This window comes from Prionailurus bengalensis, chromosome E3 (genome assembly GCF_016509475.1).
Source record: "Prionailurus bengalensis isolate Pbe53 chromosome E3, Fcat_Pben_1.1_paternal_pri, whole genome shotgun sequence".
Taxonomy (NCBI): Eukaryota; Metazoa; Chordata; class Mammalia; order Carnivora; family Felidae; genus Prionailurus; species Prionailurus bengalensis.
The window spans coordinates 32,315,251-32,332,812 of record NC_057357.1 but is presented as its reverse complement, the minus strand read 5'-3'; the positions used below and the strand labels follow the sequence as shown (position 1 = coordinate 32,332,812).

Sequence of the window (17,562 nt, the reverse complement as noted above, 5' to 3'; positions counted from 1 at the left end):
TGATGGGAATAAAGGCAGTACCTACACTGCGGGCAGACCGTGAAAGGCGGGTCCCTGCACCCCACCGTCCAGACCCCCCCCCCCCCCACAGGACTGCTTCTATCGGGCTCTCAGCCCATGGAGACGTAGTCTAACAGCAGCTAAGATCATAGGCTTTGCGGTCAGCCAAACCTGGATCTGAATCTCAGTGCTGCTACTCACTAACTGTGGCCTTGGACAACGACAGAACCTCTCGGAGCCTCAGTTTCTTCTATTGCCAAGTGGAGGATAAAAAAGAACCACTGACAATGAGTGGGTATTGCTGATATTTTCTCTAGGCATCATATGATACTGAACGATGAGGAAATAAACAGCTTCAAGAAGCCTGGTGTTAAACTTCCTAGAGAGCTGGCACAGGGGACGTGATCCCTACTGTCCACATAGGATGCTCTATTATAACACACCATGGGAGGCACCTCTCTTGGGGATCAACACCAGAAACAAGATCAGCCATCCTTTCCCTGGTGCAAACCACACAGTTTTGAGTGTGTGTGTTTCCCTATAGCCTTTGCAAATAATGCCACCGGTTGGTTTCTCTTTTTGCATTGGCTACTAGGATGCTTAAAGCCAAATCTTAAGCTGGGCTCCAACCAGTGTAAAAGATCTCGTGGCCTGCATTTTGTTTCCTAAAGCCACTTTGAGCACCTTCCTATTTTCCCCAGTTTTCTTTTCCCTTCATGCTAATTTCCTCATGTGTTTTGAAAAATCTAGGACAAAAGTTGGGAAACTATGGGCCTGTGGGCCAAAACCAGCCCACCACCTGTTTTGTAAATAAAGTTTCATTGGAACACAGCCGCACCCATTCATCCCCTTATCAGCTAAGATACCTCTGGGCTATAAGAGCAGGGTGGTTCCCACCAGGACCATATAGTCCATAGATCCAAAAATATTTACCACCTAGCCCTTTGCTGAAAGTTTGTCAATTCCTGACCTAGAACAACATCCATTTTTATAATCTGCCTCAAACCCTTTTTGGACTGGAGATAAGGAAGGACGTTTGGACAGGTGGATGGATGGATGGATGGATGGATGGATGGATGGATGGATGGACAGCTACAGAGGGTAATTCTGGGGACAAAATCATCCAGAACTATACCTGAAACCTTGGGTCTCCTCAAATTCACAAAAGCTGCCAACGCTAGGGCCGCAGGGGAAACAGGGCACTAATACTTAACCGAGACCCAATCTGGGCCAGAAGGTATCACACTGAGAAGAGCAATGCTAATGGTAGCTGGGGAGTGAATATTCTCGCGGGCCAGTGCTGGTGTGGCGTTCACGTGCGCTGCTCCATTAACCCGAGGACAGCCCTAAGAAGCAGGCTGAGAAAGGGCACAGTGGCTGGCCCGCAACCCAGAGGCTGCGCTGGGATTTGAACCCCGAGCAGCTGGCTCCAGAGCCCAGGATCCTAATGGCCGGATGGCGGCGGATAAACTGGCATGCGCAGTGAAGGTCATGAGCTCGCGGTTGGTGAGTTCCAGCCCCATACCGGGCTCCGCGCTGACAGTGGGAGACTGCTTGGGATTCTCTCTCTCTTTCCCCTCTCTGCCCCTCCCCCACTCGTGCTTTCTGTCTCTCTCAAAACGAATAAACTAAAAGAAAAAAAAAAAAAAAGAAAACAAAGAATGGTCTAAGTAGGGAGGATTTAGGCCTGGTCCCCGAGGGACGCAAGGGGGCGCCTCTGAGCCATGATTTCCCATCTCTCCGGGACACCAGCCCTTTGCCCTCCGAGGTCCCTCCCCGCTCACAGGGCCCCTGGGGACCCTCACCTGGCTGGGGCCACCTTGCTGGACAGCTGCAGCTGAACAGCCCTGGGGGCGCGGAGGACTGCCTGGCGGAGGAGGACACTGGCGCCCCAGGCCCTGCTGCTTCTCCGGGTGTCCTGGCTGGTGTCGGCCTCCAGCAGCAGCAGCTCACGGTCGGAGGCGTGCACAGACAGGGAGCCGACGACGCTGTGGTGTTTGTATCGCCAGGCAGTCGCCTGCACCTGAAGGGAGGCAGGAGAGGACTCCGAAGTAGAGGGAGTTCAGGAAGGGTCTGTGGGAGCCAGCTATGTGGGAAGGCCCTTCCTCCTGGAAGCTTTCCTGAGCCACTCCAGCTGTGAGAACCACCAAGCAGGCACACAGGAAAAGAGAGGAGGCAGAGGGAAGAAGGGTGGATGGCCTTCCCTGACCCCAGAAGACCTCCAGAAGCTCCAGGGCTCAAAGTGGGGGGTGTGCGGTGTACGAGGAGGAGCCATACTGGGGGGCGGGGGGGGGGGGGGACAGGCAGAGGCAAAGGCTTGGCCAGGCTCCCAGGGGTGGGGGTGGGAGCAGGGAGTTCCATCTTGTGCCAACTCCGCAGGAGCTGAAGCCCCTTTCCTAATCCAGGCCTCAGTGTCCCCACTGGTCCAGCCTGGTAGGTGCAGTGCAGTGATGTGGGAAGCTTGTAAAATTATGCCTGGTCCCTCCATGGACGAACTGATCAAGTGGTCCATCCATGCAATGGAATATTAGTGATAAGAAGCTCCAGAAAGACTTGGAGGGACCTTAAATGCAGCTCACAAAGTGCAAGAAGCCAGTCTGAAAGGCGATACACCGGAAGATTTCAACCGTATGACATTCTGGAAAAAGGTAGACCCAGGCGTCAAGGGCTCAGAGGTAGCTAGGGGGTTAAGGGGAAGAAGGGGTCCACAGATGGAACACGGGGGATTTCTAGGGCAGGGAAACCACTCCGTGTGATACAGTAAAGAAGGGTACATGACATTCTTTGTTTGGCAAAACCCCCCACAACCATACAACCCCCAGAGGGAACCTGGATGTAAACTACAGACTTTGTTTAATAATAATATATTAATACTGGCTCGCCAGTTAGAATGTATTACACTAATGCAAGATACTCCTAAGAGGGGAAACTATGAGGAAAAGGGAACTCTCCGTACCTTCCATGCATCTATTCTGCCAACCTACAAACCACTCTGGAAAATGAAGTTTATTATTTCTTTTTCAAGTATGCCTGGGACCCCCTGACCAATCAACTCAGCGCCTCGAGGGCTGGGGTCCAAGAATGTTCTAAAACCTCCATAGGTGATTCCAACATGGCTTGGGCTGAGAACTTTTAAGTCACACCCATGTCTTCTCCGACTGGGCCTCTGCGGGTCCGAGGACTCCCATAAAGCATGCGCCCTCAAGAGGGGCAATATCGCCCCCAAAATGCAAAACCTGATTTGTGGAGGGGTGGATTAAAAAAAAAAACCCTCTTATGTGTAAATCGTAGATGTGCATTCTGCACGCAAACAGAAACACAGGACGTCTGTGTTATTAAAATTTCAATTGGGGGGGTGTGGTAGGGGCCGCTGGCTGGTTTGTACACGTGCACCCTGAATGCTGTTTATCGCTCCCTTGAGAATGTACGGATCCCGTGCTCCGTCTGAGTTCCCATCAAGCAGGATATGTAGGAAAAACATGTTCAGCGTTCAAGGTCAGGGACTCCAGAGGTGGCCAAGGGGGAGCATCTCCTTTGTAACAAAGAATGTCTGTATGGCAGACCGTGATCTCCTTGGAGCTGGCCATGCAAGGAGGGAAAAGGCAACAGAGAGCTGGCTGGGCTAGATGCCACGGGTAGATCCCAGCAGTGGATGTTTTGTCCAGTCTGCTGTTCCTGGACTCCCTGTACGTAAGTTTCCCCCAATAATCCTGTTTTCTTTGCCGTATCCGGGTCATTTCTTCCGTCTCACTGGGCCATCACCCACCCTCACCTTAGAGTCTGCCCGGGAGCAGCTGCCTAATTGGTGGGCTAGCCATGAGGCTGGAGAGAAATCTCCACGAGTGGTAAGGTGTTGGAAAGGGGAAAGGGGAAAAAAATCCACAGGGGGATATGTCAAGTCGGCCAGTGACCTCTGTGTGGGGAGGGATGGCCCATACGTCAGATGCTTGTGGAGCGCCGTGTGAGGACAGGGACGCCCTGAAAACGCCAGCCAGTCCAACGCACTTGTTGGGGATGCCGCGCACAGGGGCAGGGGAGGGAAGCCAGAGCGGGACAGCAAGCGAGAGAACTCAGCGTGCCATCCGGCGAAGCTCGGAGGCCACAGGAGGCCAGCGATTAAAACGCAGGCACCTGACTAACAGGTATTTACCCAGAGGATACAAACATAATTCAAAGGGTTGAATAAGACTCGGCCAAGAGACTGTGCTGTCTGGGACGGGCTGCAGGAGTTAGCAGGACAATGAAAGCACAGATGCTAGAGGGCCTCATGTCAGGCAGGCACCCACACAACGATGCGATCGCACTGTGCTCATCACTGCTGACACCTGGCTCAGTATCGACGCGCATCCATTCCCGCAGGTGCGTTCCCCTCTCCGTGGGGATGGCTACGGGCATGCGGTGCCCGGGGCTGGCCCTACTTACCCTGGACTGCACTGGACGCTACACCCGGGACGCTACATCCCTGCCTGCCGGGCCGTCTACTCACTCGCTTACAGGAGAAACCTACCAGCTGGAAGGTGGTCAGGGCCCGACGTAGAACCAAAAACACATCTTAGTGGCTCTGTCCCCTGGCCGTGGTCTTCCCCTCTGCGGCCGCCACGGATCAAGGGGGCAAGACACACGGCTGCCATCTTTAATTCCTCCTGCAAGGCAATCCCCCTCCTTACCTAGGAGAGTTCCCGAATAAGGCAAGTTGTTCTGCCAAGTGGGAGAGCTCGTGATGTGTTAACCATAACACGAGGGACACGCGCTCACATACACCTGAACGTTCCCACGACGTCTCCCAAGCCACGGCTAGTTCAAGCACACAGAGTAAACCTGCTGATTCCCTGGCCACTGACCCGGCTGGGTTCAATCGCTCGCCTTCTTCCTAGCAAAATGCTTTCCAGAGTCTCACAATCGTTTGTGTTTCCCTAGCCCCGGGACGCTGCGGCTTGCACCGAGGCTCTGGGATTTGGTTACAGTGCACCTCAGCATACCGGCTCCAGCGACGCCGCGGATGAGAGGCGTGAGAAGAACGTGTGGGCCGTCCAGGGTGCACAGGGGTGGAGCGTACGGGACCGTGCTGCTGGCTGCTTTGCGCACGCACACCCCGAACACCCCTGTCCATCACTGTCTCGAGGATGTCCACATCCTGCGCTCCCTGTATTCCCATCAAGCAGGATATGCAGAAAAAAAACATGTTCAGTGTTCAAGGTCAAGGGCTCGGGGGGCAGCCAGCCTGGTGCGCCTCCTTGATAACAAAGAATGCCCGGATGACAGGCCTTGATCTCCTTGGAGCGCTGGTCAGGCGACGAGGGGGAGGACTGCAGATATTTGCTAGGCTACTTGCGACCCTGCAGAAGCTTGCTGTGCACAGAGTCCCGCAGCAGATGCTTTGGGGGGGCTCCAGGAGGGGGACAGAGGCTGACAAGGCTGGGCTCCCGAGCCCCACTTCACCCACAGAGATAACGTAAACAAAGGGTGCTGCTGTTTTAAAAAGTGATAATGAAGTCTGAGCCCGTGAGATGACCCAGCATCCCCATCATCAGCTACGTCCTCTTGATGGGGACATGGGCTCCGCAGCCGGACAGGCCGGGTGCCCATCCGGGATCCTCTACCTACACGCTCAGTGACCTTGTACAAGTCACATCACCTCTCTGTCTCAGATTCTCACGTGCAAGATGCTACAACGGCAGAGTCACGGGGTAGCCATGAGAGGAGCCACGTGAAGGGCTGAGAACAGAGCCCGGCACGTGGTAAACACTTAACAGACAGCAGCTCCCATCACGAGGGATTACGGTGACAGCGTGGCCTCAAATATGGGATGCCAGCGGCCCCGAGATGTGCCGTGACTTTATGGACCCCGGCGAGAGCAAAAAAGCTGGTAACAAAACAATGAAGCTATGTGGGTCTGAAGACACATCCTGATTTCAGAGCTGTTGACACATTGTAACAGGTGCCTCTGAGAAGGACCAGCTTTCATAATCGAAAGCTCTTCTCAAGCTCCTTTATAGAGTTTCCAAAGCCACCAGCACAGGGATGAGCCCACAGCAGGCATTTAAAAATGCCATCGAGTTCTGAGCCTCATCACAGGTGGGACCACCCGTCTACACCTCCGTCTCCCTAGCCCATGGCCTGATTCCTGTGTACATGGCGCATACAGCTTGCTCCACGAAGCAACCAACGTGCAGGGGCTTTCTGAGCACCCAGTGCTGCGTGGACAGAGCTCAGCCTTCCTGCCTGGCTCCTTCTCTCCGCCCTTTATTTCCTTGTCAAGTGAACCCCTTCGTGTTTCCACCCCACACCAGGGAAAATACTCCGGGGTCAAAAATGATCAGATGGCCTCCCCTAAACACAGGACAGGGTTTAGAGGACAATTCTGCTTCTCTCCATTTTCAAGGGTGAAATGTGATCGTTCTACCCCCCAGGGAGCCAAAACCCCTTCTGGCCTGGACAATCACTTCCAAATGATGGATTTGAAAACCTCCCTGCCATCTGTTCTTGATTCTGGACTGGCTGTCTGGCTCAGCTTAACATCCTGGGGTGGCCTCCCCCCGCCCCACACCAGGGCCTCCATCGTCCCTTCCTTCCGCCCCATCTCCCAGAAAGCTGGCGGCTCCGAGACAGCACTTGGCAGGCAATTCGAGGTCATCCCAGAGGGCCCACGTCCGTACCTGCAAGTTTGGAGGAAATGGGGGTCTGTGGGGATGGCTGAGCTGGAAGAGGAACACCAAGTGGGAGTCAGATCCGTTCAGCTGGACTGAGACCTGTTGAGAGGCCGAGGGGGCGGGGGAGGGTCAGAGGGAGCAGAGGAGGGAGAGGGAGAACCCCAGAAGGTAGCTGGCTGGGCGCTCCAAGGGGGACGGTCATCCCAGAGTTTGCCCGAAGCCCAGGCCAACAGCACCTTCTGTGATGCTTCTTGGCCCCAGATGTTACTCAGGCTCTGTTACTTGCAAGCGTGAGAAGTACAGCCCCAGACATGGGGCTGGGAAGATAACTCTGGGACCCTGGAACCCCTACGTCCCCTGCCACGGTGCCTGCTCATGTCTCCCATGTCCATGGCTGCATTCTATCTGACCCTGACCAGGAAGTAGGCACTGGACAACTGGCTTTACAACTGTCGCCTCATTTAATCGTCACCGCTCCTCTCACACGCTGGTATGTCGAACTCCATTTCACAGGTGAAAAAAAATGATATTCAGTGGGGTTGAGTAATTTCCCCAAGGTCACACAGCAAGTCCACAGCGTAGCTAAGATTTGAACTTGAAAGCTCTCTGGAGGTGAAGACAGAAACAGTCACCTGTGCGTCCCCAGCACATAGTGCAGCAGAGACCCAACCCGTGTAGAGCGAATGATTGAACAAAGATACCTCTAGCAGCTGCTAGATAGTCACCGAGCTGCATTTTCTGGACACGCAGCGAGAACTACATTTCCCAGCCTCCCTTGCAGCTGGGTGGGCCAGGTGATAAGTTCCAGCCAATGGGATGTGGGCAGGAGTGGCAGGGCCCACTTCAGGGACTGGCCCACGGAAACCTTCTGCATAATTCTCACCGTCCCCTTTCCCACGCATACTCCCAAAGTAAGCGCTCCAGGGCCACCTGCCCCCTCTTCAGCACCCCCCCCCCCCACCAGACACCTGCACTCTAACACGAATGCCGCTCCTCCCCCACCAAAGAGGCAGAACCGACCTGGGATGGGACGTTGGGGCTGGCGGTAGCCCTTGCGTCCACACTGAAGTCAAACAGTCCCGGGGGACCCCGTCTGAAGACAACGTCCCCATCCAAACTCAGGGCCTGGGGGAGCCTCAGCTGGAAAGCAACGGTACCGTTTACTCTCTCCCAACGGTTGAGAGCTCTGCTCAGGGGCCACCAAACAGTGTCTGCCCAACCTGGGGACGGGTACCTGGGAGGAATGAGCTGCGTTCAGGGCCAGGCGGTGCCAGATTTCCTCACCCCGAGATCTGTCCTGGTGCAGACCCCTTAAGTGCAGCACGACGTTCTGGTTGACTTTCAAGGTGGCCTCCACCTCCCTGCTCTTAGCCTGGGTGAGCGAGAACCAGTGGCATTCAGAGACGTGACTTCCCATTTCCAAGGGCCTGCAGAAGCCACCCCGGGAACCCAGCGGTGAGAACAAAGTGGTCCCAAGATGTCTACCCACCCACTCACAGGGCAGGGAGTGGGACCAAGCGCACCAGGGTCTTTCCAACAGGGATGGTCAAGTCCGGTGCCCACAGGCAGAGTTTGTGGGGTGGGCCTGAGGGGGCAAACTTGAGGGTCTGTGTCTCATTCCAAAGGAGTGTCCTGGTATTAGTCTGTTTTGTTCACTGCTGTATGCCTCATATTTAATGCAGGACCTGGTGCATAGTAGGTGCTCAATAAATATCTGGAAGAATCCAGAATCACTAGTGATAGCCTGCAACCCCAAGGCCAAAGACAGGCTGGAAAAGAGAGAGAAAGGGACGGAGGGAGGGAGGGAGGAAGGAGGGGAAGTTGCTACTTCTGCTGGCTTTGAAGACAGAGAAGGAACCACAACCCAAGAACCATGGGTGGCTTTAACAAGTTAGCAAAGACGAGGAAACGGATTCTCTCCTGAAGCTTCTGGAAGGCATGTAACTCCAGCAACACCTGATTTTAGCCAGGTGAAACCCATTTGGGATTTCTCATCTCCAGATCTCCAAGGTAAGAGTGTGCTGTTTTAAGCTACCAAGGGTGTGGTACTTTGTGCGACAGCCATAGGATCCTACCACCCGTGGGGGGATCATCTGTTCACTTAGCAGCCACTAGCCTCTGCCACATGCCAAGCACCCGGGAGCAGGGCGCCATCTGTGCCCATCTGGGTTCAGTGAGAAGTTACAAACGCCTTGCCACAGAATTTTATCGCTAGTGTATAACTTTAGAAGAATACACGGCTTTAATTTAGAAACAACAGGGAATAGGAATAAATTCTTCCAAGAGAAGAAAAGGAAAGCGTGCCATTAAACACAGAGAGGGTTTTGAAAAGAACAGGCAGCCAGGGTGCCCGTGGGTGGCTCAGTCGGTTAAGCGTCCGACTTCGGCTCAGGTCATGATCTCCCAGTTCGTGGGTTCGAGCCCCACGTCGGGCTCTGTGCTGACAGCTCAGAGCCTGGAGCCTGCTTCGGATTCTGTGTGTCCCTCTCTCTCTGCCCCTGCCCCACTAGTGCTCTGTCTCTCTCTCTCAAAGATAAACATTAAAGAAGAACGGGCAGCCATACTCAGCTAGATTCAAAGGCTCCCGCCTACTTGGTTCTCGTTTCTTGTTACCAGGTGGGATTTGGGACCCCATGTGTCAGATCTTCTGATTCCTTTTTAATTAGAAGCAGAAATCTGATTTTTACCCCCAAATATTCCGATGTTCGATGTTGACGATGTTTTAAAACATGTTAAGTGCTAAGCAGGCCAAACAAAACACATCTGGAGGCTGGATCCGGCCCACGGCGCCATTCTGCAATCTCCGGTTTAAACAACACTGAACACCATGGGGAGGTATTTCTGCAGGTGTGTGGGGTCGTCATTATGCCCTCTGTTTCCTGTCAGGAGCTCCAAGGACTTCAGCCTCAAGCCTCTGGCAGCCATCTACAGCCCTGTTTAACTGGTAGGGATGTGGGGCTCCAGAAGGAGAGGTCTCTGTGCTCAAAAGCTGGTCCCACTTCACCCTTCAGCAGGCCTCTGTATATCCCGCAAGGGAGAAACCACCACTAAGTTCTTCGTCCAGGGCCTGGCACATAGTAGGTGCTCAATAAATGCTTGCTGGAGAACGGGGTTACCTCCCGGGGCTTCTGCCCTAGAGTGATCAGGAAGGAGTCCGGGATGAGGGCTGAGTGGGCACCCGTCAGGTCCCTGAGGGAGAGGATTACGTTACATCTTGGTTCTCACAACCACTGCGTTAAGAGATGCGTACTGCCTCCATTTTACAGACGGGAAGACAGGGGCCCAGAGTTGTGGAATCGTTTGCCAAGGGCACCTCGCAAACACGAGTCTCACGCCTAGGAAGACGAATGCGAACACATTCTGAGGCAGGGGTTCAGGAAGCTGCGGCCAGAGGGTCAGGCTGGGCTTGTTTTCCGTGTATACGGTTGTGTTTGTCAGTGGGGGCTGCTGTAACAACAATCCCAGAGACCGGGTGGTTTAAACAACTGGAACTTATTTCTGCCAGTTCTGGAGGCTGGAAATCTGAGATCAGGGCGCGCCGGCGTGGCTGGGTTCTGGCTTACACGTGGCTGTCTCCTTACTGTGCCCTCACGGCGGGGAGGGGGGGTGTCGGGGGTGGGGGGCGGCCCTCATCTTTTCACGGGGGCTCTACCTCGTGAGCTAACCCCACGCCTCCCAATACCTTCACATTAGGCCTTCAATGTGCAAATCTGGGGGTGTGGGGGGGAGACACATTCAGTCCATTAGCAACAGTTTTATCAGAACACAGTCGTGCCTGTTCATTTGTGTTTTCTAGGGTGTTTTTTGTGCGACGAGGGGGTGGAGACCGTATGGTCTACACAGGGAAAAAGAGTTACTGTCTGCTCCCTCACAGAAATAGGTGGTCAACCCCTGCTCTGGGTCAGGGACACGACAGATGTTCAATGGCACTGAGGTGACTATTCATTAAGCACTGACGATGCGCCAGGCCCTGAGGTTCTAAAGGGAAATCGAGGTGCACTCTGGAGATATTGCCGGTGTGGTTCCGGGACCACCCCAATGAAGTGATTCTCGCAATGAGCAAGTCAGATAAAATGCTTGCTGTCCCAGTGCACACACAAGTTATGTTGACACTGCAGTCAACTGAATGTGCAGAAGAGCATCGTGTCTAAAAAACCAATGTATATACCTTAAAGATACCTTATTGCTAAAAATTGCTATCCATCGTCTGAGCCAGTGGTAATCACCGGTCACACGTTACTGTAACAAATATAATAATGAAACCGCGAACTGCTTCAAGAGTTACCAAAATGTGACACGGAGAGCCGAAGTGAGCAAACGCTGTTGGTAAAACCCCACCAACAGCCCGGCTGGATACAAGGTGGCCACAAACCTTCAATTTGTATTTTAAAAAAAAAAGCAAAATCTGCGAAGCGTAATAGAGTGCCATCGGATGAGGTATGCCTGTAAAACAGATACGGTACTGAACACGAGTCTTACAGACTAGTAGGGGAGAAAGGAATTGGTCAAAGAATCCTATCAAAATAGAACTGACATCTTCAACAGGAGCCAGAAGCAGAGATGGGGGGGTGGTGCAGGAGGGGTAGCTGGGGGACGGGAGGTGGTCTGGGGTCGCGATAAAGCTTCCCAGAAGACGTGACGTATGAGCTGAACCCCCAACAATGAGTAAAGGGATGAAGGTAAAGCTGAAGGAGAGAGGAACAGCTCCAGGCACAGAACATACAAGGGTCCTGGGGCAGGAAAGAGCCAGGTGAGGGAGGGAAAGGAGGCAGCAAAAGGGAGAGAGTGGTCTCAGGTGGCCTGGAGGGTCAGCGAGACCAGCGGGGCAGAGCTGGGGTCTGTGTCCAGAGAGAACTGTGATGAGGGGCATGACTTTAAGCGGGCATATTGAAAAGCCCCCTCTGGCAGCCACGCAGGGTAGAAGAATGGGGACAGGGTGGAACAGAAAACCCGGGTAGGAGAGCGTCTGCTCGCCCAGGGCGCAGATGACAGCACTTGGATCGTGGGCCGCTGGGGTGCAAGGTGCCTGGGGCCTCCGGGGCCTTCTCACTTACGGCGTGCTGACTCCAAGCAGCAGCACAACCCTCCGCGCTCCCAGGGACGGTCCTGCTGCTGTACGGGTGGGTCAGGCCCACACACACCTGGGAGGGAAAAGCACACACATGCGCACACACACACACACAAGGACAGGTCAGAAGCAGACAAGGGGCCTCCCCCTGGGCCCAGCCTCCTCTCCAGCTGCACCCCGGAGCCCACTTACGTAGGGGTGTCCTGCCTGGTAGCCCAGGACTATCGTCTGCAGGGTCTCCTCTCGGCCGTTCAGGACCAGCCTGGTTTCCAGGGAGCATCGCTGGTGTGGCCTGTCCGCCGTGAAGGTCTCCTGCAGGAGCAGACTCCGCGGGATGGGCAGAGGCAAGGGGTGCCTGGCGTAGAGAGAGGATAACGGGCCAAAGAATGGCTATTAAAACAGCTGGCAGGGGCGGGGGGCCACGGGGCCCCGTGAGCTCAGATGGGGCCTGTCGCAAGCTTGCAGAGTGAAGACCGTCACAGAGAGAACATGAGGACATACCCCGGCCCTGCGCATTATAATCTGCCAACCGACACCCATTCCCCGTCTCGCCTCGCCTGGCCTCACCCAGGGACCGGGGCACGGCAGGGGTCATCCTCGCCCCTTGGCAGCAGAGACCCAAGCACAGGCAGCACCTGGGGTCTGTTACCTTGGATGACACCTCTGTGCCTCGGTGTTCCCACCTGTGAAATGGGAGCTAAAATACTAGCCCCCCACCCATGTCACATGGTGGTTGGGACCATTGGACAGAAAGTCTACACAAAGAGTACAGGCTCCCTAAGGGCCAGGACTTCTGTCTTTTTTATTCTCTGTTTTCCAGACACCCAGAAAAGTACATGGCACATAGTAGGTACTCAACAAACAGAAACAAAACAAACGAATGAATGAGATCTTTGCAGATAACAGCTGCTGGTACTTTTCTGTTACTGCTGTTTGGACACGAGATGACCAAGGTCACGCAGAGGGTCTGGACATGGCCTGGAGTTCATGAAATCCCCCCCCTTACATCCCCAACCACAAGAGCCACCTTTGCAACCAGCTGTGCCTCCAGGAACTGAAAACATTCCCCAGAACGACTTTCAGGCTGCGGTGGGGACAGATTTCTGCTCCCAGGTTTCTTAGCATCCAAATGGAAGGGGGACTAGGGATGCGGGGGCTTCCAAGGGACGCAGATGGCTTGTCTCTGAGCTCCGGGCTCTGTCTGGGCCCCGCAGGCCAGCGTGGACCTCCCAGGAGCACAGCTCACTCTGTCCCCAGTGACCCTCCACGCTGCAGAAGCAGAGCCTGGGCAGACAATGCTCATAAGGGGAAGGGAGTGCATGTACCTGAGGAGGAAGGTTCCCCGCTTCTGGTACAACCTCCCATCACGCGTCACCTCCTCCAGCTTGCCCTCCAGCTCCAGGCCCTGAGGCTGGCCACTCATGCTGGTCACCAGAGCCACCAGTGACACGTGGGTCTTCCGAGGCTGCAACCAAGACCAGGCTGATGGGGACGGATGGCCAGCGGGGACCGAGCTCCTTAAACCTCCCGCCCGGGGGCCCAAGGGGCTCCTCCCCCTGCCTGTCCACTGCCCTGGGTATGGCATCTGACAAGGGCTGCTGAACTGGATGGCAGCCTCACCCTGGATCAGACCGCAACATCGCACGGTATCACCACCATGCCTGCACCTCCCCAGGTGCCCAGCGGGGAAACGAACTTCTCAGGCTTCTGGCTCCACGAGGCAGGGCTTTGCTAGCACAGGTCTGTGCTAATATGGCTAGTTTCCATTTACAAATAGAGAAACTGGGCTCAGGGAAGCCCAAGGTCATAGGCCAAGCTAATGGCACTGAGCCCTCTCCCACCCCAGGGGAGAGATCTGAGGTCTCTGAAGAGTGGCGCCTCCAGCAAGGGCTACCGGGACACACCTGCTCCACGTGCCTATAAGCTGCCGTTAAGTTCACCTCCTGCAGGGGGCCCTTCAACCAGCCGTGCAGTATCTTAAGCTCCTGGCTGTTCTCTGCGTGGATCTCACTCTTCAAAGTCGCACCCCACGCTGATTCTACTTCAGTCCGGCTGCGGAAGAGGCTCTGTGCCAAGGCCATCTCCGTGGACACCTACACTGAGGAAGTGGAGGGTGACCCTATGTTCTCCCCTGGGACACCCTTTCTCCCCATTACCACTTGGTGAACTCCTACCCATTCTTCAAAACCCCTCCGATACCACCTCTGGGAGGCCTTTCCGGTCTGGTCCCCGCAGAATTGGTTGATTCCCACGGGGTCTTGAGGAAAGAGGAAAAACTTCCCTCCATCTCTCAGCCCTGAACAGAGGGAGAATCTGAGTTATCCGAGAAGATAACTCCCTCCCCCCTCTCTCCTCTTCAGCTCGGAAAGGGAATATGACCTCACGGGGCCACCATTATCAGCAGGCAGGGTCTCTGTGTCCCAAGGGACACACACATGCGGGTGGCCTTCTTTCCCTGCATCATCGCTGTGGTCTTCAAAGGCCTGGGAAGACTGGGTGTTGTTCTGGCTTGTCCTGGAGCTCGGGGAGGGAGGACACTGTAGCCCCACACACGACTGTGCACCCCAGCCCACGGCCCCCGGCACAGGCCCCACCAGGAATAGCACGGTGTCTGTACCCTACAGGCCACTGTCCGCTGTTCACACAGCTCCAAGCCTCAGGAGAGGGGGTGATGGGGTCAAAATGGGGTTTAGGGATTACTGAACCCACTGCCAAATACTAGAAATCTGTGACACCTTGTCCCGTAGGTCACTGACCCTTGGGTCTCCCCCCAGAACCATGCCCACCACCCCCCCGCAAACACCAGCCGTCCATTTCAGTGAAAGGCACCTCCTACCCACACAGCTGCTCAGCCAGAGCCTTGGGGTCATTTACGTCATGTCTCGCGCTCCCTCCTCCCCACTGACAATCCACCAGCTCATCTGTCAGCTCCAGATTCAAACGTGGCCCTGGCTGCCACGTGTTAGTCCCTCCTGAGTCTCCAAGCTTGCCAGTGATACCCGACTCCTCATGCCTCCAACCTGCTCCCACTCTGCCCCTGACTCAGAGGGGACTGCACCGTCCCCAGATGGGCCCATGGAGCTGCCTCCTTCTGGGTCCAAGTCAGGCCTGGACCTCCTGCTGGGTCCACCCATCATCCCAACACGAGGAGGGGATGGATGTGCCCGGCTCCCTCGTGGGACACCCAGGGCATCTTCCACTGACTGGGTTTCTTTCAAATCTCTTGGCTTCTGAGATCAAACAGGTGCACAGAAGCATACTTAATTACATCCAGCAGCTGGTACAAAAGTCACCTATGACCTTGAAGGAGTTTTTATCCTGGTTTTCGGCAAAAGCCTGAGGTCTGCTTATTGCTGAGTTACCCTCCAACCTGCCTTCCTATTTTTATCAGCTGCTAAGCAAGAATATGGGAAAGTGAGGGACGCCCAGGTGGCTAGCTGGCTGAGCGTCCGATCTCAGAGTCTGTGAGTTTGAGCCCCGCACTGGGCTCATTTGTTAGCACAGAGCCTGCTTTGGGTCCTCTGGCCCCCTCTCTCTGCCCCCTCCCCCAAAATCAATCATTAAAAAAAAAAAGAATATGGGAAATCGAGATGGGATGGGGGGATGGGGTGGTTCCCTCTCCCAAATTCACTTAGCGACTAATTCTCAAGACTGTACACATTGGGTCATCCAAACCGCCCACATGTGTGACCTGATCTCAGGTCTGCGTGTTCTCCCTCTGTGTGGGAGACTTTCTAAATGGCAGGGAACCAGGCTCCTGGGTCCAGAGTCCACCTGCGGGAGGGGAGCAGAGGGCATGGCTGGGCATGCGCACCCGGAGGTAAGTGGTAGTCGGGGTGTAGATGTGGATCTTGCCCTCCCTGTCACGGCCCCGACGCCTGCCGGCCACTTTTATCACCAGGTTCTTGAGGGTCCGAGCTTTGCCCAGCGTCAGCTCCAGAACAGCCTGGAAAGTGGGCCGGTGGGGCCAGTACAGCCTGTGAGCCATGGAGACCATCAGCCAGGGACTATCCAGGTTCAAGGCTCCTGCAAGAAGTAAACAGACAGAAGGTGGACACCCAGTATGAAAAGAGCTCCTGGCAGGCCTCGAGAGATGCTTCATCACATCCACTATGGGCAGGTTTCACACCTGGGAATGGGTGAGAAGGGGCAGAAGGGAACTTTGCAGAAGGCTGGCGATGCTCTGAATCTTGCAGGGGCTACACAGGTGTGTGCACCTGTCAAAACTCATTAAGTGGCACCCTGGAGAGGTGTGCATTCCACCCTAGTTAACACCGCACATACTGGAATACTTAGGAGTGGAATGTATGGATGTCGCCAGCTCACTTGGAACTGCACCAACGAATAACCTGGACGTGGTAAGGGGACGGATATGTGATAACACAGGGGGAATAAAAATGGAATTGTAGAATCTGGGTTAAGGGTACGTTGGTATCGATGATACAATCCACGGTACTTTTCCGTAGGTTGGAAGTTTTGTCACAGTGACATGTTGGGCAAAATGTATATATGCAGATGGGCACCTGGGTGGCTCAGTCGGTTGAGCGTCTGACTCTTGATTTTAGCCCAGGTCATGATCTTGTGGTCGGCAGACTGATGCTGACAGCCTGCTTGGGATTCTCTTTCTCTCTCTCTGCCCCTCCCCTCCTCCAAATAAATAAATAAACATTAAAAAGAAAAAGAAAGGTCCACAGATACAAGTCCCAGGGCTTCCCATCCAAATGCTCAGCATGGAAGCTTCCCAGTCAACAAGTGCACCCCCAAACCTCCAAACACATGTAGAACTCTTTCCAGAGTAGTTCTGAGTGGTCAATTCTTAAACATAAGCACACACCTAAGCCTTGCGTGGCATTCGAGGAAAGCCACTCACAGAAATTCAGAAAACAAAAGTTAAAAGAAACTCAGAGAGAACAAATCAAAGCCCCCAAATTCTCTTAGGTCTCAGAAAGGTAGGAGGAGTTGTGTCTGTGAGCAAAACACTCTAAGAAGAGAGCTCCCAGGAACAACAATAACAACAAACAGAGCTCTAGAAAACAGAAGAGAGCCAAAATTTAAACGTAGTCAAAGGGCTGGCAGAACTTGAGGAAATAGGTCATCAAAACAGAACAGAAAGATAAACAGAAGGAACAAAGGAAAGCAAAGAAAGAAAATTAGAACCTCAGTTTCTGGAGCCTATCTGACCAGAACACAGAGGGAAGGAGATTATCAAAGAAACTGTACAAGAAAACTACCAGACCTGAAGGACACTTCCAAGTTGAAAGGGTCTACGCAAAGTGCCCAATACAATGGATGAAAGAAGATGCATGTCAGGGCACATCATAAGATCTGAAGATGCTGAGAATACAGAGACATTCCAAAAAGCTTCCAGAGCGTAAGAAAGTGGTCACATACAAAGGCCGATGGACCAAAAATAGTATCTCAACTGTATGAAAGGACAGTAGAGCAAAGTCCTCAAAATCCCAAGGGGAAAACGAAAATTCTCTACTCAGCCAAGTTACCCAGGTAGAATTAAGCCAGTTTAAACATTGGGGGAGCAAAACATTTACATCCTATTATGAGCTGAACTGTGTCTCTCAAAAATATACCAAATCTCACCCCCTCAGTGTATCTCACACCATGACCTTATTTGGGAGTGAGGTCATCGCAAATGTAAGTAGTTATGATGAGGTCACACTAGAGTAGGGTGAGCCCTAAAACCAATAGGACTGGTGTCCTTGTAAGAGGAGGGAAGTCTGAACCCAGGCATACACACCAGGAGAAAGCAATGTGACAACAGAGACAGAGATGAGAGCAGTGTGGCTGCAAGCCAACAAACTCCAAGTAGTGATGGCCACAACCACAAGC

General features: G+C 54.0%; 1 protein-coding gene across 1 annotated transcript in view; it reads right to left on the bottom strand.

The window, feature by feature from the left end:
- LOC122471172 overlaps positions 1 to 17,562 on the bottom strand; it is a 162,175-nt gene that overhangs the window by 65,740 nt on the left and 78,873 nt on the right. Inside the window, exons 29-37 of the mRNA XM_043559463.1 lie at positions 15,533 to 15,744; positions 13,623 to 13,811; positions 13,044 to 13,183; positions 11,911 to 12,073; positions 11,705 to 11,791; positions 7,885 to 8,022; positions 7,671 to 7,790; positions 6,657 to 6,749; positions 1,806 to 2,023 (exon numbers count right to left, since the gene is read on the bottom strand). Coding sequence (XP_043415398.1) covers positions 1,806 to 2,023; positions 6,657 to 6,749; positions 7,671 to 7,790; positions 7,885 to 8,022; positions 11,705 to 11,791; positions 11,911 to 12,073; positions 13,044 to 13,183; positions 13,623 to 13,811; positions 15,533 to 15,744 — 1,360 coding nt within the window. The remainder of the gene's footprint in view (positions 1 to 1,805; positions 2,024 to 6,656; positions 6,750 to 7,670; positions 7,791 to 7,884; positions 8,023 to 11,704; positions 11,792 to 11,910; positions 12,074 to 13,043; positions 13,184 to 13,622; positions 13,812 to 15,532; positions 15,745 to 17,562) is intronic.